At 60.4% G+C, this 17,048-nt stretch overlaps 3 protein-coding genes across 3 annotated transcripts; all 3 read right to left on the minus strand.

Moving 5' to 3' along the window:
• Positions 1-533: 533 nt before the first annotated feature.
• On the minus strand, positions 534-2,495 carry LDBPK_366560 (glucose transporter, lmgt1; the record flags this gene model as incomplete). Its single annotated transcript, XM_003865719.1, has 1 exon — positions 534-2,495. One exon carries the CDS (start codon positions 2,493-2,495, stop codon positions 534-536), a length of 1,962 nt encoding a protein of 653 aa, XP_003865767.1.
• A 1,061-nt stretch (positions 2,496-3,556) lies between these two features.
• LDBPK_366570 (homocysteine S-methyltransferase, putative) lies at positions 3,557-4,696 on the minus strand (the record flags this gene model as incomplete). Its single annotated transcript, XM_003865720.1, has 1 exon — positions 3,557-4,696. One exon carries the CDS (start codon positions 4,694-4,696, stop codon positions 3,557-3,559), a length of 1,140 nt encoding a protein of 379 aa, XP_003865768.1.
• Positions 4,697-5,445: 749 nt separating this feature from the next.
• Positions 5,446-13,287, minus strand: LDBPK_366580 (phosphatidylinositol 3 kinase, putative; the record flags this gene model as incomplete). The annotated part of the gene is made up of 1 exon (XM_003865721.1): positions 5,446-13,287. One exon carries the CDS (start codon positions 13,285-13,287, stop codon positions 5,446-5,448), a length of 7,842 nt encoding a protein of 2,613 aa, XP_003865769.1.
• Between the last annotated feature and the right edge of the window lie 3,761 nt (positions 13,288-17,048).

A 17,048-nucleotide genomic window follows, 5' to 3' on the forward strand; every position in this document is an offset into this window, starting at 1 on the left:
GGGCCAACTAATGCTGCCGAGAGTTGCTCAGCAGACTGCAACTCCACTGCACGCAACGCGCTCGGTGCAGGACGACGCCCAGCATCGCCGCGACACTGCTGAAGCACAGAAAAAAAAAAACAAAAGGCGCTTGTGTGCGCCACTGGAGCTGATGATATCATTCGAACGTTTCCGGACAGAAACAAGATCTCGACAACAAGACCCCTAACAACAGCAACAGCCCTGATGTCTCCGTCGGCGACTAGCGCATGCAGCTAAGCCCACGAGGGTAATATAGCCTCATCGCCTCCACCCATAGAGTCGGCGCAGGAAACTGATATCACAGTCAGGTTGAAGATACCATCGTGAGAGAGAGAATCCCAACACAAAAAAAGTGCGTTGGCGCGGCACGGCGCTCCCCGCAAGCGCGGTCAAGGCCAGCGGAGTCGAAGCCATCGCGGCGCGCCGACGCACGTCTAGTCACGGGCACACGGCCCTGACTGAGGCGCGAGAGAGAAGGCGGGAAGGCCACTGCAGCATCCTCCTCATTCTGCTCACTCAGCCCTGTTGCCGCTGAGCGAGGAGCTCAGCTCCTTCTTCCCGTCAGCCGGGGCCGCCGCCCTCTTCTTGCCATCGCGCTTCTCGTCCCACGGGTGCAGGAAGAAGACCTGGATGATGAAGCAGATAGTGCCAAGGCAACCGAAGAAGATGAAGGCAACGGCCTGGCCCTTGTCCTGGTTGCCTGAAGGGCCGCCAGAGATGTGTTCGGTCGCGATCGGGTAGCACACGTTGATGATCAGGTTGAAGATGAACTGGGTCACCTGCGTGAACGACGCACCGCGCGGGCGGAACGACAGCGGGAACATGTCCTGCGTCAGAACGTAGTAGCACGGGCCCACGCACACCTCGAAGCCGAGAATGAACAGCAGGATGCCAGTGATGGCCACGCCGTTCTTCACCTCCGTCTTCTTGCTGACACCAGGGTACACGGGAATACCGCACATGAGCAGGCACATGCTCGACGTGAAGAGCGAGCCGAAGAGGAACAGCTGGCGCATCGTGAACACGTACGAGAGCGGGATCGACGCAAGCGTCGTCACGAAGTTCCACAGCATCACAACGAAGTTGCCCACCAGCGGCGCCAGGCCAAGACTGCCCATGATCGCCGGCGCGTAGTTCATCACAGCGTTGATGCCAGTCAGCTGCAGCGTGCCAGCCATCACGGCGCCCATCAGCAGGCGCGGGATCATTTCGACGTAGCCGTACTCGTTCGGGTCCAGCTCAATGCCGCCCTCCTCATCGTCGCCGCCGAACTTCGCGCGCGATTCGCTCATCACAATCCCAAGCAGGATCGTCAGCAGGCTGAACAGGGTCGAGAATGCGCACAGGCCCTGCATGCGCGCCATCACCATCTGGTCCTTGTCGCGGTCAAACCAGATGCTCTGGCCAAGTGCAAGGCCAACCGCCGCCGCAACGAAGATGCCCAGTGTCGTGAACACCTGGAACATCACACCAATCGTGCGCTTCCACTTCGGGTGCGCGTTCTGGTCAGTGTACACAGGGCACGCAACACCGATCACGCCCAGGAACAGGCCAATCGCGAAGCGGCCGACAATCAGCACCCAAAACTCGTTCTCGGAGGTCGACACATGGCACATCACGGACGACACAACACCCACGAGGCCAACGAGCAGAAACGAGAGCCTCGCGCCAATCGTCGACGCAAGCGGGCCAGCAAACACGGAGCCGATCAAGCAGCCGGCAATCATCGAGCCGGCGAAGATACCGCTTTCCGACGACGAGTAGCCCGACGGGTTCTGGCACTCCTTGGCGCTGTAGGACCACCTGCACCGCGGGTCTGCCTCGCACTGGGTAATCGCACCCGGCATTTCCGAAGCACTCGAGTAGGTGTATGTTCTGCGGCACGTGATCTCGGGCCAGCCACAGTAGCCGGTGCCAGTCGCGTTCGGAAACCACTGGCAGTCGGCGTTCGGCGCCGTCGTGCAGCCTCTCTCGCTGCGGAAGTTCGCGCAGTTCGTGCTGTAGCCAAACAGCGTTGAGTACACGCCGACAAAGCCGATCGAGTAGCCGTTGAGGCTGCCACCAATGGCCTGCACCATGATCATACGAGCATTCGAGATGGAGCAAAATGAGGGCGATGGCTGCTCATTTTGTGATACAGTCTCCTGATCAAAGCCGTCAAGGTCATCAGCAATGGCAGGCGTCATCGGGTTCTGGACTTTCTCAGCTGTGTATTTCGACTCTGGAAGCGGAAGAGGGTTAAGATGTCGTTGTGATGGTGAAAAGGACGGAGCGTCACAATTAGTATGAGGCGGCTTCAGTTTTCGGGGGTCCAGCGGCCGAGGAATCTGGTGCGGTGTCATCAGAGGATGATCGGCTGGGGAAGCATCCATGAACATCCTTTGCGGCTCCTCCCCCTCCGTATTTAGCTGTGTCGCTAGCACATTATGAGGGAGCCTTGCCGAGGTCGGATTCGTAGTGTAAGGGCCGCTCATGGTTCTGGACTATGCGAGAGTGTGTGTGAGTTGTGTTTCACGTATGGAAGGTTGTGCAGTTCACGTGTCAAAAAAAAAAATGATGTTTTTCCAGTAAAGAAGCTTGCGCTGTTTACTGTGGTTTATGTTTCGTACCTTCTTTCTGCGTTCGTGCTCTGCGGGGATGAGGTGCCGCTCAGCAAGGATTCGAGGGGCGAGTGCGTTGGTAAAGGGACCTCGTTTTTCTCCTTTGTTTTGTTGTTTTGCTTGTCTGTTGTGTGCGGGGGAAGCGGCGAAGTGAGGGAAGAGACAGACGGTATTGGCCACGCAGTGATCATGTCCCAGAGAACGTGAGCAAAGAAGGATGCGAGGCAGTCCAGAAAGCGAAAGGTGGCGAAGATGGCAAAGGAAAAGCCGTGTTCGCAGAACACGCGGATGGTGCGCATGGGATGCGTCGGAGAGAGGGCAAAGACACATCAGCGAGCGTCCTTCAACGAGGACGATAGTCTGCGCAGTCGAGGTATGGAGGAGAAAGGCGCTGCTTCTGTTTTTTTTGTTTGTTTTTCTTATCAGTATCCTTGGAAGGGCTAAAGTGCATGGGTGGTGGCTTGCGCCGCGTTGCCAACCCAATCTGCCGTGCGCGATTAGCACGTTTAAGTGCAGGGCGGGGTGGGGGACGGAGAGGCTCTGAAGACGCTATCGAAACAAGGGAAAAAGTCGTCAACGGTTTTTTATTTGGCTCATTCTTGAGTCGATCTGGAGCACCATGTGTGCCTAACTCTCAGGGGAGGGGAGGGGGCACGCTCACGCGTGGCTCTGAGTCCGTTGACTACGAAGACGAAATGGAGGTGAAAGCGCCGCGGAGCTCCCGAAAGGTTCGCTGGCAGTGATTAAAACGGCGGAGCAATGCGGCAAGCAGACGCCCCCGCATCTTGCACTCCGAAAGGCAAATCCCTCTTCTGCGGGCTTGTGGGCAGTTCTCGCCTCGTTTGGCAGTGCAATGGGGCACGCTGACTTTCCGTGCATCCTTTCCACCCACATCCCTTTTCGATCAGTCCTCTCCCATTCCGGGAGATGAACCCCTACACCACGAAACCGGCACTGTCGAGAGCTGCTGCGGCGCCGGCAATGTCCGATGGCCCGGTGCGGCAGCACCCGCCAACAAGCCGAGCACCATGAGAAGCCCACTCCCGCGCCAATGCTGCCAAGCTCAGAGTAGTGCCATCGCGCATGGGTATGGGGTGCCACGTTCTAGTGACTGTGTCGTAGGACTCACCCGAATTCGTGTACACGACGAGCGGCATTGTGGTGAGCGTGTGCAGATGAGCCAGCACTGCAGAGGCTTCGGCCATAGGGATGCAGTTAACGCCTACTGCGACAACCTGAGGGGCCTTTTCGAGGAACGAAATGATATCAGCCCATTTGGTGCCGTCGCTGATCGCCTCCACAGGTGAGATTCGAGATGTCGTGAAGGAGACCCACGCCCGGCAGTTTGGATGCTCCTCCTGTAGCAGCGCCACAATCGCGCGCACCTCCGCGGCAGAGGGCTGGGTTTCAATGGCGAGCACGTCTGCACCGGCGCGGAGTAGTGCTGCAATGCGCAAGCGATGGAATTCCTTAAACTCCTCCGCACTTCGTACGTAGTCGCCGCGGTATTCGGAACCGTCGGCGAGGTAGGCACCATACGGGCCGACAGAGCCGGCCACGAAAACCGGTGCAGCCTGTGGCTTCTCCTTCAGGTGCCGCTCCCGAACGCTTTGCGCAATGCGCACCGACTCTTCAATGGCCGCCACAGCAGCATCCTCGGTGAGTCCGCGGTGTTCCATTAGACTCTGTGGTGTGATCTGGTAGCTGGCTGTGATGATGCATCGTGCGCCAGCCCGCAGGTATGCCAGCGCCACGTCGCGGATCCGCTGCGGTGATTCCAGCAGGACTTTGCCGGACCAGAGAGGATCGAGAAGATCGCAGCCACGCGTCTCCAGTTCCGTCGCCAGGCCCCCATCGAGCATGACGACTTGATTTGGATCTGCCAAGTAGGCCTCCATGCCACCTACTTTCCAGTTCGCCAGGAGTCCCCAACACAAAAAATGGTGATTCTCCATGTGAGTGAAGTGAGTGCGCGCGCGTGCCGCATGAGTTCCAGCAACGACGGTGGAAACAGGGTTGCAGCCAATCCCCGTTGGATGCGGAAGATGAGAAACGAAGAGGGAAGAGCATTCCATAAAGAGCGTACCGAGGCGGAGACGCGGAAGGCAACGCGAAGAGGAAAGATGGAGGCGGAGGGAGAGAGAGGTAAGGATGGCTCAATGCACCCAACTGCAGCCGCCATCAGCGCTTCGGAAGACGGGGGGAGGGGTCAAGGCACAAACGGCAAAAAAGGGCGCGTGTTGCCCTCACGCTCTTTGCTCCGTCTTTCTCTTTCCAAAATGGCCGCTGACGCACCCTCAGCATACCGGGGTGTGACTTCATGCAGCTGCTGGTCGCCTCGGCATCGCCCACTTCGTCCCAGCAGGTAAGCCAGAGAAAGCCGACGGTAGGTGGCGAGCAAGCGCCTGCTGCGGCAGTCGCCCTTTGCCCTTTCTCTCTGCTTCAGTGAACCCTTCGGGCCGCTCTGATGAGCCAAGGACGCGGTGAAAGGGTGCTTGTGCACGCTCATGCAGACACTTTGCCAGATTACGCGTGGTGGTCACCGCCTATGCTGAGGCAGCCGTCTCCTTTCTGTCTTCCCATGCCGAAGTGTGTTTTCTATTTTCGAAGCCGTCGCGGAGCCGTGAAAGATTACCATACATACATACACACATATATGTGTGTATTTATATATGTGCAAGGAGAGCTCACCGATACGCACGTACCTACGCTCGCACACACCACTTTTCTGGCATTCCTCCGTCGCTTGCGTCCCGCGGCTACCGCCTTTTTCGCTTCCCCTTCCAGCGGTGTGATTCAGCGCGCTCACGCGCGTTGGCAGGCCTCACCAAAACGGACACCAGCCTTGGAAGTGGACGCACAGGTTCTCGTTGGAGGTAGCCTCCGAGATGAGCCGACTCACCTGCGCCTGAACAGAAAGCCCGTCTTCGCCGCTCGCCACCGGTGCTGCAGACGCGGCGCTGCCCAAGCTGACACTAGTCATTGGGTCCTCTTCCGACTGCCCCTTCATGGCCACGCCCACGTCATCTGCCGCGTGCGCCGAGGCGCTGGCTTGGAGCTGCCACGCGGCAAACTCGCGGCCCTCGAGTTTTTCGCGAATGCGATTGACCACTTTCTTTGCTTCGCTGGTGTGATTGACTGACATGTTGCTTAAAATGTCTGACGACCGATCGGAGACGAGGGGAGGCGGAGCAGAAGGGCTGGAGGCGATCGAGGTCTGTGGTGCGCGAAAGGAGCGACCACGCGGCGCCAACGAGCGCGACGCTGGCGTGCGAGAGGCAAAGGCGGTGCGGGACTTGTGAAAGGACTCACCAATGGCTGCGTAGGCGGCGCGCTGCGAATAGTGTCCGAGTGCCGCAGCCGCGCCGGCAGACGGAATGCTGCTGCTCGGCGCTGCCGAGGCGACGGCAGCAGATGCGGTCGCCCCGTCTTCCGACTCGTCGCGCCACCACGACACAAGCGGGTCGTGTACGAAAACCTCCAGCAGAGCTAGAATGCTGCTACCCTCCTCGCGCAGCACACCCATCACCGTGATGCAGCCGTGGCGGAAGAGTCCGTCGATGCCACCCATCTCCATGGCCTTGACCAGCATTCGAGTCAGTCGGAATGGCACCTTCTCTGGGAACGCGCTACGGTTTTGCGCCACGTCGAAGCAGTCGCCGAAGTCGATGTGCACGACGCGACCGCTGAACGAGTGGATCATCAGGTTCGACGGATGGCGGTCGCCCAGGCCCAAAATGTGGCCAACCATGGACATGGTGGCAAGCGAACAGACATAAGTGGTGCGCCGGTCCAACCACGACTCAGCGCTTGGCGCGCGCATCCACAGCGAGTTGGCGAGGTCGGCGCCCTCCGTCTGCTCCAGTGCAAACTCGAACGGTTCGACATGTTGAATCACCTGAAGCCGGTCCAGGTCGACGTTGAAGCTCAGCATCAGGTTCATCTCAATGGAGAGGTACTTGGAGTGCACACGGTAATCCTTAATGAGTTGATGCAGTGTGTCGCAGTTGTCGACCCACCCAACCAGTCCCGCATTCTCGCTGAGGGGGGTGACAGAGAATACCTGGATCATGCAGTCACGGCGCTGGATAGCCGAGTGCTTCTCCAGCAGTGTGTTCACGAAAGCTAGCAGCTGCATGACGCGCTCGTCGAGCCGCAGATCTTCGTGACCCTTGAGGAGAAACTTGTACAAGACGCCGTCCGTGCCGGTCATATAAAGGCGGCGCGGGTGCTGCTTTGAGTTCATCACCCTCAACGTGCTTTGAAAGGAAGCGATGCGCGGGTACACGCCGTCCTCGTTGTACTGCCCCGGCACCACCAGCGAAAGGTCCTTGCCGCTCTGCATCAGACGCGGACTCACGAGCTGCAGGGCAAGTGAGTTCATGCCGTTGATCTGCTCATCCATCCGCTTCACAGCCGTCTTGAAGCGGTTCCACGCATCCTCCATGTAGACATTGTTGCCGGTCGACGCGGCCTTTTCCACGTACTCACAGGCCCCACCAAGTAGCTCACCGAACTCGGCCACAAAGTGCGACTCGGCGAGGGTGTTAGGGTGCGACAGCTGCTCGAGCAGCGGCTGAAGGACAAGAAATACGTTGTGAGCGTTCTTGTCGCGCCCCCACTGAAACCACGCTCGCTCAAGCTCATCAAACCACAGCTCCGTCCAGAGCACTGCGCACCGTACGAGCTCCTGGCAGACAAGGGCGGCGTCCTTGACCATCGTGCGGCCATGATTGTGCATCTCCTTTATGCGACCGAGCAACCGCTGTGCCGCCTGCTTGCGCTCCATCTGCTCCGTCGTGTTGCTCTCTGTACCCCGCACGCTGGAGTTCAGCGTGACATTGAGGTTGTACAGGAGCGCCTGCGGGTGCGCCTTGGCGACAATGGTGAGCAGTTGAAAGACGGACTCTGACACAACGGCGTCGCGCGAGTGCAAGCGGGCGATGATTTGGGGAAGAACCTTGAGCCACACCGTCGGACTCACCTGAAGAATCTCCGCCTGCAGCGCCGCATTCTCTTGCACCTGCGGCAGCGCGGCATGAATGAACCACAAGGAGAGAAACCCTAGCATGTCTTCGAGCTCCTGCGAGCAGGACACGCTCCGCACATAGCCGTCCATGGCAGCCACGATGTGTTTAACGTGCTCATCGCGGCGAACCTCGCTCGCCGCACCGCGGGAGCGGTGTGTGACAAGGTCGTGGTTGAACCGCGCCCACGTGTGCCAAATCGTGCCGTTAGTGCTGTCGAGGCTGGTCGCTTTCTCAAGGTGGTGACGGATGTACTCACGGTAGTGCGCATCAACGTTCTGCCGCTTCTTCTTCGCCACGGTGAAAAGCCAGCTCGCCAGCTTTGCATGACACATGGCCAGGCTCGCTTGACCGCCCCCGATGTCCAGCAGAGAGGGGGCTGCCTGATCCATCTTCTTCAGGTACGTTTCAAGCAGCTCGACCGCCCTTTCGCGCTCGTTGATGTCGTAGAAGTGCTGGCAGGCGGCGAGGGCAATTGGAGGTTGCGGCAGCCGCGGCTGCTCCAGCGCGGCCGCAATGGTCTGCTTGCCCAGAAGCTCGAACAGGATGTCGCGCGATGTGCGGTCGCGACCGTGCACGCGTGACAGCGACACGAACCGCAGCCACATCTCCAGCTCCTGCGCCAGCGGGATGACAAGTGTGTGGTTCGCAAGCGTGCCGGGCCAGCCTTCGTAGGCCATGGCAGCCAGCCGCTTCTCCCAGAGCTCCTGCCAGTGGTTGAGGCCCTGCGGGTTGTCGGCAACAAATGCGAACTCCTCCAGCTCACTGAGTTGCTGGATACCAACAAACAGACCATAGGCGCGGTCGTAGCTTTCCGCCACGAGTGCCGACAGCGTCGAGTCGAGTCGTTTGCGGCAGTTTTGAATCACCGGTACGGCGTCGTGGAACTGAAGCTTGTGGGTGGCGAGCACAGCCCGGTAAAAGACAGCGGTCGTGCCAACGTAGCCTTCATCTGTCATGTAGGCTGTGATCTTCTCCATGTCGTCCCAGCACCGCAGCAGCCACGCTGCGTGGGCACCATACGGGGCCAACTCAGAGGCCTCCTTACGCGTGATGCGGGGGTAGAAGAGCTTCCACGACTCCAGCAGCCGACCGTAGTCGCCAAGGTTGTCGAGGGAGCGCATGAGGCCGACCATGTTGCTGAACTTGTTCGGCTCCGCCTGCAGGCCCTTCTCATACGCCCGCAAACTCTGAGACCACCACTGCAGCTTCTCGAGGAGCTGCGCGTCCATCATAAGCGGCAGCTCTGACGGAGGCTTGCCGGTCAGAAAAGAAAAATTGCGCTGGATGTACTTGAGCATGCCCTCTGCGCTCTCGCGCAGTCCCAGCAGGTTGCACAAGTAAATGCTCTTCTCGCACCACTGTACAAGTTTGCTCCACTCCTCAGGCGGCAGCGGGCGCACCTGACCGCGCATCACGTTGCGCTCGTACTCGTAGGTCGCCTCGTAGAACTGAATCTCGACGTAGTGCAGCGCCTTGGCGTACAAGTTGCAGCGCTCGCTGCTCCCCATCAGCGTCTTCAAGTCGAAAAGCAGCCCGGCATACGTGCTGTGCGAGCCTTCCTTTGGGTTAAAGCGCATCTCCAGTCGCTCCATGTACTCGGACAGGTTCAGCAGCTCCTGCAGCACCTCGGACGGCACGCGGTCGCTGCGGAGCACGTTGCCGAGAAGAGCGCGAACCGCCTCCTTCGTGCGCGGCTCCATTTCCGCGTAGCATACAGCGAAGGCGGAGTGCAGCATTTGCCGCGCAAAGGGCTCGTGCAGCTGAGCTAGGGCAAAGGCGAAGCCATGCGCGTTCGACGGACTCGACCGTAGCAGCTCCACTGCCAGCTGCTTCAACCACAAGTTCCACTCTTCCTCGGTCTCCCGGTCGCGCGCGAGAAGGATGCTGCGCAGCTGCGCAAAGTTGTCCTCCAGCGCGGCCTTGCGCCGCTGAGCCAGCTGCTGAGTGTTGACGCGATACCGGGCAGCGGTCTCCTCCTCTTGCGCCTGAGCGTTCTCGGGTGCCACCACGCGGCCGCTCGTGCGCAGGGTGCTGAGCGTGAATGCCTTCACATCCTGGCCGTCCTGGCCGTAGCCGTCCAGCAGTGGGAACACCAGGGGGGTGTACTTCTCGAAGTCGCTACCGAGGTTGCGGCTGACGACGCGCACTGCGTCCAGGGTAACGGCGACGAAACTGCGCACGTCTGAGGCCGTCGTGTCTCCGCCAGCCGCTAGCTCGGCAGCAGGGCGGCGCTGAGCCGCGTCCGCGGATGCTCCTGGTTGCTGCTCAAACAGCAGTGGATGCGACTCCATCTCCTTCAGCACCCGGCATAGACAGTGCACGCAGCGCGACGCGTGAAACACAAGGCGCGGCAGTCGGCGAGCAAAGTGGCGAATGGCGTCCGCAGCTGCCGCACGGCACGCCACCGGATAAGCAGGATTACTTGCCACCTCGCAGACGCAGGGCACGACGTTGTGGAGGTGGTCGTCGAGTAAATGCCCCATCTCTATGAGGAAGGCGAACACAGGCTCGCTGGAGTGCGCGGCGTCCGCCTGAACCGTCTGGATGAGCGGAGGCAGCACCAGCGAGAGCGAAGGGCTGAACTCTTCACGGAGCGAGCGGCGCATCTCCCTCAGAAGACACAGTATCTCCACAAGGACGCCGCGCTCTGCAGCAGGAAGGAAGCCGACGCACGTGCTAATGAGCTCGTCCAGGTATGGGCGAATGTGCTGGCCGTAAAGGTACACGATATGCGTCATCACCCCGAACAGGTTCTCGCGTATCTTAGCCTGAAGAGTGATTTGCTGAATAACAGTATGGAGAATGTCGCGATACATCGGGGTAAGACACCCGCTCGCCGCCTCCTTGAGCGACAGCGTGTTTGCGATCACCTGCACCGCACAGAGGCACTGGTCATCGGATAAGCATGGCAGTTGCAGGACGCCGAGCACGTTCTTGACGACATTCTGCGCGATCGCCTCTTCCCCGCGAGAGGAGGAAAGCTGCAACGCAGCAGGGGCAGCCGCGCCACTGCTGCTCAGACCTCCATCCCGCAAGTGACGCGTGATCTCCTTGGCACGAACAGGATCGACGGCGCCAATAATTCCCATCAGCTTCAACACATCCAGTCTCACCGGCCACGTTTCTTTGAAGCCGCCGTGGAGAGCGGAGAGAAGGACGCGCAGCAGCTCGGGATTTGTCTCGTACACGTCGACGTCCTTTGTGGTGCGGATGATATCGCCCAAGGCGCGAATTGCCTCGATCTTTTTCTGGATGCTGGACGAGTCGAGGATGTGCCGAATGACGCACGGTCGAATGGCGGCCACCACAGCCACGTCGTCGTCCTCCGCGTACCGCGCGAGCCTCCCGACAAGCGACAGGAGCGCCGTGATCACCGGAACAGGCTTGTTCTCCTCCTGCAGCCGCGTTACGCAGTCTTGCAAAAGAGACGAGATGTACGGGCGTGCCATCGCAGGCGCGGACTCCACCACCGCACTCAGCACCACCGCAGCCTGCTCCTGCCGCTTCGGTTCGTGGAAGAGCTGAATGTCCATAATGCACTGCACCATCACGCAACGCAGCATAGGAAGGATGCATGAGGGGTTGCGACTGGAAAGGCGGCCTAGGAGACGAACGGCTGCGATGCGGTTCTGGTGGTGGTCGTGCAGGGCGGGGAACAGCGCCGTGCAGATGTCCTGCAGAGCCAGTGAGTAGTCAAACTCCGTGCTCAGGTGCTCCAGCGTGTGCAGGCGGATATCGCTCTCGGTGTCCGCAACAGCCGCGCTCACCAGTTTCCGGATGACGGTGTTCACCAGGCCCAAGTGCTCCCGACCGCGGTGAATCACGACACCAACGGCTGTGCGCTCGCACGGCGACTGAGAGCAGCCGGAGAGGGCCAGCTTGAAGCACAGATCGATCGCGCTCCGGCGCACCTCCTCGTGTGGGTCTGACACATATCGAATAACGGCGTCGCACAAGAACTGCAAAGTCGAGTATCCCGTGAAGTCAAGGCTCCCGAGCGAGTTGAGGCTGCGTACAATAGCACTGTGGTCCGTCTCGCTGGACGCGCTGGTGTGTCGGGGCCGGTTACGCATGCGTAGCAGCTGTTCCTTTGTTGCCTCTAGAACCTTCGACAAGCACGTCGACCGCAGCTCTGGGAAGGCCGTGCAGATCTTCGCCACGTCGCGCGCAAAGTGCTCCGTCACCGACCCAGCGAAGAGGGGCCCAAGCAGGGGCCGTAGGAAGGGGCGTACCGCGTTCGGCTCTACGCTAGAGAGCGTGGCGAAGCATGTCACGGCCTCAGGGCAGCGGTCACGGAGAGGTTGCGGTGTCAGCGATGCCTCGATGTACTTCATCATAAAGTCCAGGAACGGTACGACAAGGCTGGGCAACACCGTGAAAAGCCGCGCGAGCACCTGAAACACCATTGCCCGCTCATCCTTGCCCTCCGTGCCGACAAACACCGCCGCCGCCAGCGCGCGCACGTGCTTCACCGAAATCTCTTTAAAGGTAGTGCTGTCGTACTGAGCCAGCAGCGGTAGTGCGTTGAGCACCTCGGCGCGCACGTCGCTGTTGTGCGAGGTGCTCACCAGGTTGTCGTTGATAAACGTCCAGAACTGCAGAATGTGCTTTCGCCCTTGGTTGGAGAAGCCGACTGCTCGCCCTTCGGCCTCACGCGATGCCGTCGCGGAGAGCACGGCATTGAAGGCCAGCAGGCAGCCATGCAGGACGACGTCGCTGCCGTACATGACGCTCCGCTCCGCGTCTTCGAGAAATGTGTTCTGCCAGCGGCTGTAGAATTTTGGGTCGGTGGAACGATAGGAAATGGTCAACGTGTAAAAGAGCGCATCGCCTCCGCTCACGCGCACAAGCTTGTTGGAGTCGAGGATGGCGCGGCGCAGGCACTCAAGAATGTTGTGCACGTGTGGCGCAATCGTCGATGGCACGCGGCGCACCAGCTGTTGAATGAAGATGCACCCCGACAGCTTCGTTGCCTTGGGGAACCGATCGTCATCCGTGAGGACAGCATTCTCGCCCTGCCGCGAAGAGTCCACCAAGGGGGACATGGCCGATCGAACCGTCGCTTCGCTGTCAACGCCGCGATGGCTCACGTCTTCGCGCAAGAATATCTCATCGTGCCCTCCGCGCATCAGCAGTGCTAACGAAAACTGTAAGCAGTTGATGATGATGCCCTCGACTACGCTGCTGCCATTGTTGAGTAGCAAACCCCACACCTCTCCCCCCTCCACGGCGGTATTGTAGTCCGCCGTCTCCAGTACGCAGCGCACCAGCAGCTCCGAAAAGAGCTTCGTCATCTCATTCAGCTCCACGTACTCCACTGGCAGCAGCGCCCGTAGCACCTGCACGCCCGCCATGTGCGTCTGCGGCTGCTCAAACAGGTGTCGTAGCTGCGCATTCAGCCAGTTGGGGAATGTGCGTGCATTGGCCGTATAGGACTTGATGGAGTTGCGGTGAAACAAAGCGTCCTTCTCCTCCTCGATCACGTACTCTAGCTTGAGGATGATGGAGGGGAGCGTCTGCGGCGTGGCCGACTCCAGCTCTTGAAAGATGGGACGCAGCTGACCAATCAGCGGGTGTCGATTGCTGCTCGTGCCGCCGCTGCCATTGCTACTGCCTACGCCACCTTTAGACTCCATTCCGCTACACCGCTCGTTTATCGTTCTCCCACCTATGACTAGCGCACTTGTGAGTCAGCAAAGAGGGTTTCTCTTCAGAGTCGGCAAGACACGAAAGGGCCACGGAGCAGCGCCCCGGCAGTGAAACAGTAGCGCAGAATTGGTATTGCCGATGGAAGCGCCGCCGCCGTGAAGATAACCGCTCCCACGCACGTTGATCAGTCCTTCAAGTCAACGCGGTGCGCCTTATGAAGCCGACTTCAAATTGGGGTAAGCGCCACGAGCCACCACCGCTACCACCGAATAAAAAAAAAATACAAGAAGAGATGCAAATGCGAGACACGCACCCACACACCAAAAACGGCTAAAGCGGAGAGAGAAGGACGCACCGGTGCGATCACGGCAGTCGGAATCAGACGTTAAGGCGCGCGTGCACACAAGTTTGTGTGTGTGCGTGCGTGCGTGCGTCTGAAGGGGCGTGTGGAGGGGGTAAGAGCAGAGAGGAAGGCGCGCTTTGAGAGGTCGGGTGGGAGCCGTGCTCTATCCTCGACTGGGCACAAAGATGCCGCTGCGCCACGCCGCACCAAAGACAGACAGAGATGCGAAGGGCCGTAAGAGACAGAAAGGCGAGAGCGTGGAGGAGATGCGCGCAGGTGCGCAAAGATCGCCGCAACCGCCACGTCGACATGAACAGCAAAACAAGGGCTGCGGGGGCTACGATCCGAAACGCCGGCGCCCCAACTCTGTATGCGGACACATATATGAGAGTGTGGCCATCGACGGGTGTGGGATCGGGAGCGCAACGGCGAAAGGCGAAACGCAGCATTCTCTTCTCGTCTGTCCACCACTCAACTCCGCGCGGACCGCGTCAAGAATCTTCGCCAGCGCGGATATTTGATCGCCCTCTTTTTCGCTCGGGTTGGCCTGCTCTCTCTCCAGAAACGCACGAGATACGTCGAGTGCGAAGGGGGAGTGCGGGCCTTTAGTGAACGCCGACTGCACAAGTGGTTTGGAGAACAACGCCGCGTAGAATCTGCGATGCTTCTGCTGAGCTGCGGAAGCAAGAAAAAAAAATAGGCAGGAAAGAATAGAGCAGATAACCAAAACAACTACATGCCGAAAGGAACGCAAAGGCAACCCCGCAAAGGGCAGAAGCACGTCTAGAACGAGGTCGGCAGTGGAGCGCGGTGGGCTTCTCGTGCACACCTCAAGAGACGACAAGCAGCGTGAGAAGGAAACGCACAACAAAACTGACGCTATTGAAAGCGGCTCTCGAGAAGCTTTCCTGCGCGTCGCAGGAGCATCGCCCTCCCCCCCCCCCGAGATGCTCATCAAAGAGCCGGGATTGAAGGATTGAGGCAGTCCTGCAACGCCCTTTCCCCTCCCCAAAGGCGACCTTTGAACGCAGGCATGCACCCAGGCTATCCATGACCACCACACGCTACATGTGCGAGCAATGCGACAAGGCGACCGCCACCTCAGTGCGAGCGAGCAGGCCAGCGTATTACCGATGCACCAACACAAGTCACCGCAGCATTCGGCAGCCCCCTCCCCCCCTGCGTCGTTCGAACTGCCCACGGTGGGCGCGCTCGAGATGGCGCTCCGTGAGGTTCCCTGCGGCGCCTCCCCGGCGCTCGACGACGTTCGCTGGGACAGTGTCGAGGCCCCTCTCCCCACCCCCCGATGCACGGCAAGAGAGCGCTGCTGAGCATCTGCAGCCAGAGCGTCACCACCGTCCGTGTCGCTGCTACACGGAGAGGGGAGGCGCGTTGTGCCCCTCCTGAAGCCGCACAGACCCGATGGCGATCCCGCGTCCTACCGCCCCGCCCCGTGGCGCTGGCCAGAGACCCGCGCAAGTTACTTGACCAAGTGGTCGCGGCCACTGCGCGCCCATCTGCAAGGCAGGCTCCAACCAGCGCAGTTTGGATTACGCCCGTACAGCTCCGCCACAGACCCCCTGCACATGCTCGTCCACAAAGTAGTGCAGCTCCAGTCGGGGCACCAAGAGAGGAGCAGTGCTTGCGAGCTGCGCCCGCGAGTGCGACTCGGTAGATCGCGGCGCTCGCACCACGGCGCTGAGGAAGCCCGATGCAGGCCCGTGCCATACTCGCCGGATCACGCCTTTCTCAGACGATCATCACGTCTGCGCTGCCCTCCACTGGGAGCTGGGGAACACCGAGGATGGGCCGCTTTACACGCGGAGTCGCACAAGGGTCTGTCCCATGGCCTCTTCTTTTATCATCATTGTAGTCGCCCCACTGCGGGTGTGGCTCAGCAAGACACCCGGACTGCGCCACGCCTCCTTTGCTAATGACCTCGCACTCCTCACACCCTCCGCAGTCAAGACGGCCATGCGAGCCACACCGCGGCCCGCCCCTTAGCAGGGCGGATCCCTGAACACTGGAGCACTTCATGGTGCTGAGTGCCCCCTCCCCGAAACCAACTACACGCGCTTCGGTGCGCGATGCCGCAACCAGCTGAAACTCCTTGCTGCACGCACGCCCTTGGAAGAGGATCGCCACCCTCGCCGAGGAGGCGTGGGCCTTCCGCCACTGCGCGGCATGGACCGACACGTCGCACAAGCTACCACAACAACCGTGGCGCAGCTTGCGAAGCGTAGGGCAGTGTGCTCGCATGAGTGTGGTCCATCAAAGAATCTCCTCCGCACTCGCTGCACGGCACTGGTCGAATCAGAGCTACGGCACGGTGCCACCGCGTGGTGGGAGAGTGCCGGCAACAAACTGCGGGAAGGCCCTTGAGCGCCGTCACGCCAACGCAGACGCTGCCACCGTGGGTATCCTCAAAATACGCAGACGGCAGGGCCCTACTCGAAGAGGCCCGTCTACTGCCCCTCGACCCCACCGCGCTGCTGCGCCGCGCCCGCGGGTATCTCCCCGCACTCACACGAGAAGACCGCCTTGCGCACTTGGCGCGGGATGCGTGCACGCCGGATCACGGTCTTGTCACGGCCCTTCGGCGGTCCTCATACGGGTATATGCAGGCATCGACCCCTTCAGAGCTCCGCGCGCACACCACTCCCCCGCGTGCAGCAGTCGCGTGCACCTCTCTGTATCCCTTGCTGGCGGGCTGCGGGCAGACTCTCCAGACGAGGGAGAGCGAGCAGCGTGCACGAAGCGAGTCCCCCGTCTTGCCAGGCTCCCTTACCCACCTGTGGGCAGATGATGCGGCACAGACAGAATCAAATCAGGAGCGGCCGCGATGCTCTATAACCACAATACACCCGCAGGTACAGCGACAAGAGACTGCGGCCGCCTTGCTTGCAGCTGTCGCGCTGAGTGCGTAGCAGCTGAACTGGGACTCGACCTGTTGCAGAGACAGCCCAATAAACCAAGACATGGAAGAGTATGTGTGGTTGCTTGCCGCGCACTCAGCCTCTCTCATGGCGCTCAGCACGGAACCCCACCGCGGCGGGGGCGGGGGGTGACATATGGCGACACATTTGAGCACGCATGCTGGCACTGCTGGTCCGTCGCGTGCGCCTCTCGTTTACGTCCGTCTTCGGCCCTTGCGAAGTGGAACGCAAGGGCGAATCCGGCAGGCTTGCCGAATTGGCAATGCCAGAGGAGCCGCCGCCAACTGCATGCATCACGGACCTGGTCGCCGGTCTCAGACGCCACGCTGACATGCCGCGAAACCCCGCTACACGATGTGACACGCGACGACAAGTGCTCCTTGGCGGCAGCCGTCCCACACCAGAAGAGCCAGGATGGCGAGCTCACACGGCGGCAGAAGATGGCCCTCGCCCAGCCCCGCAGAGGCAC

Source organism: Leishmania donovani, chromosome 36 (assembly GCF_000227135.1).
Source record: "Leishmania donovani BPK282A1 complete genome, chromosome 36".
NCBI lineage: Eukaryota > Euglenozoa > Kinetoplastea > Trypanosomatida > Trypanosomatidae > Leishmania > Leishmania donovani.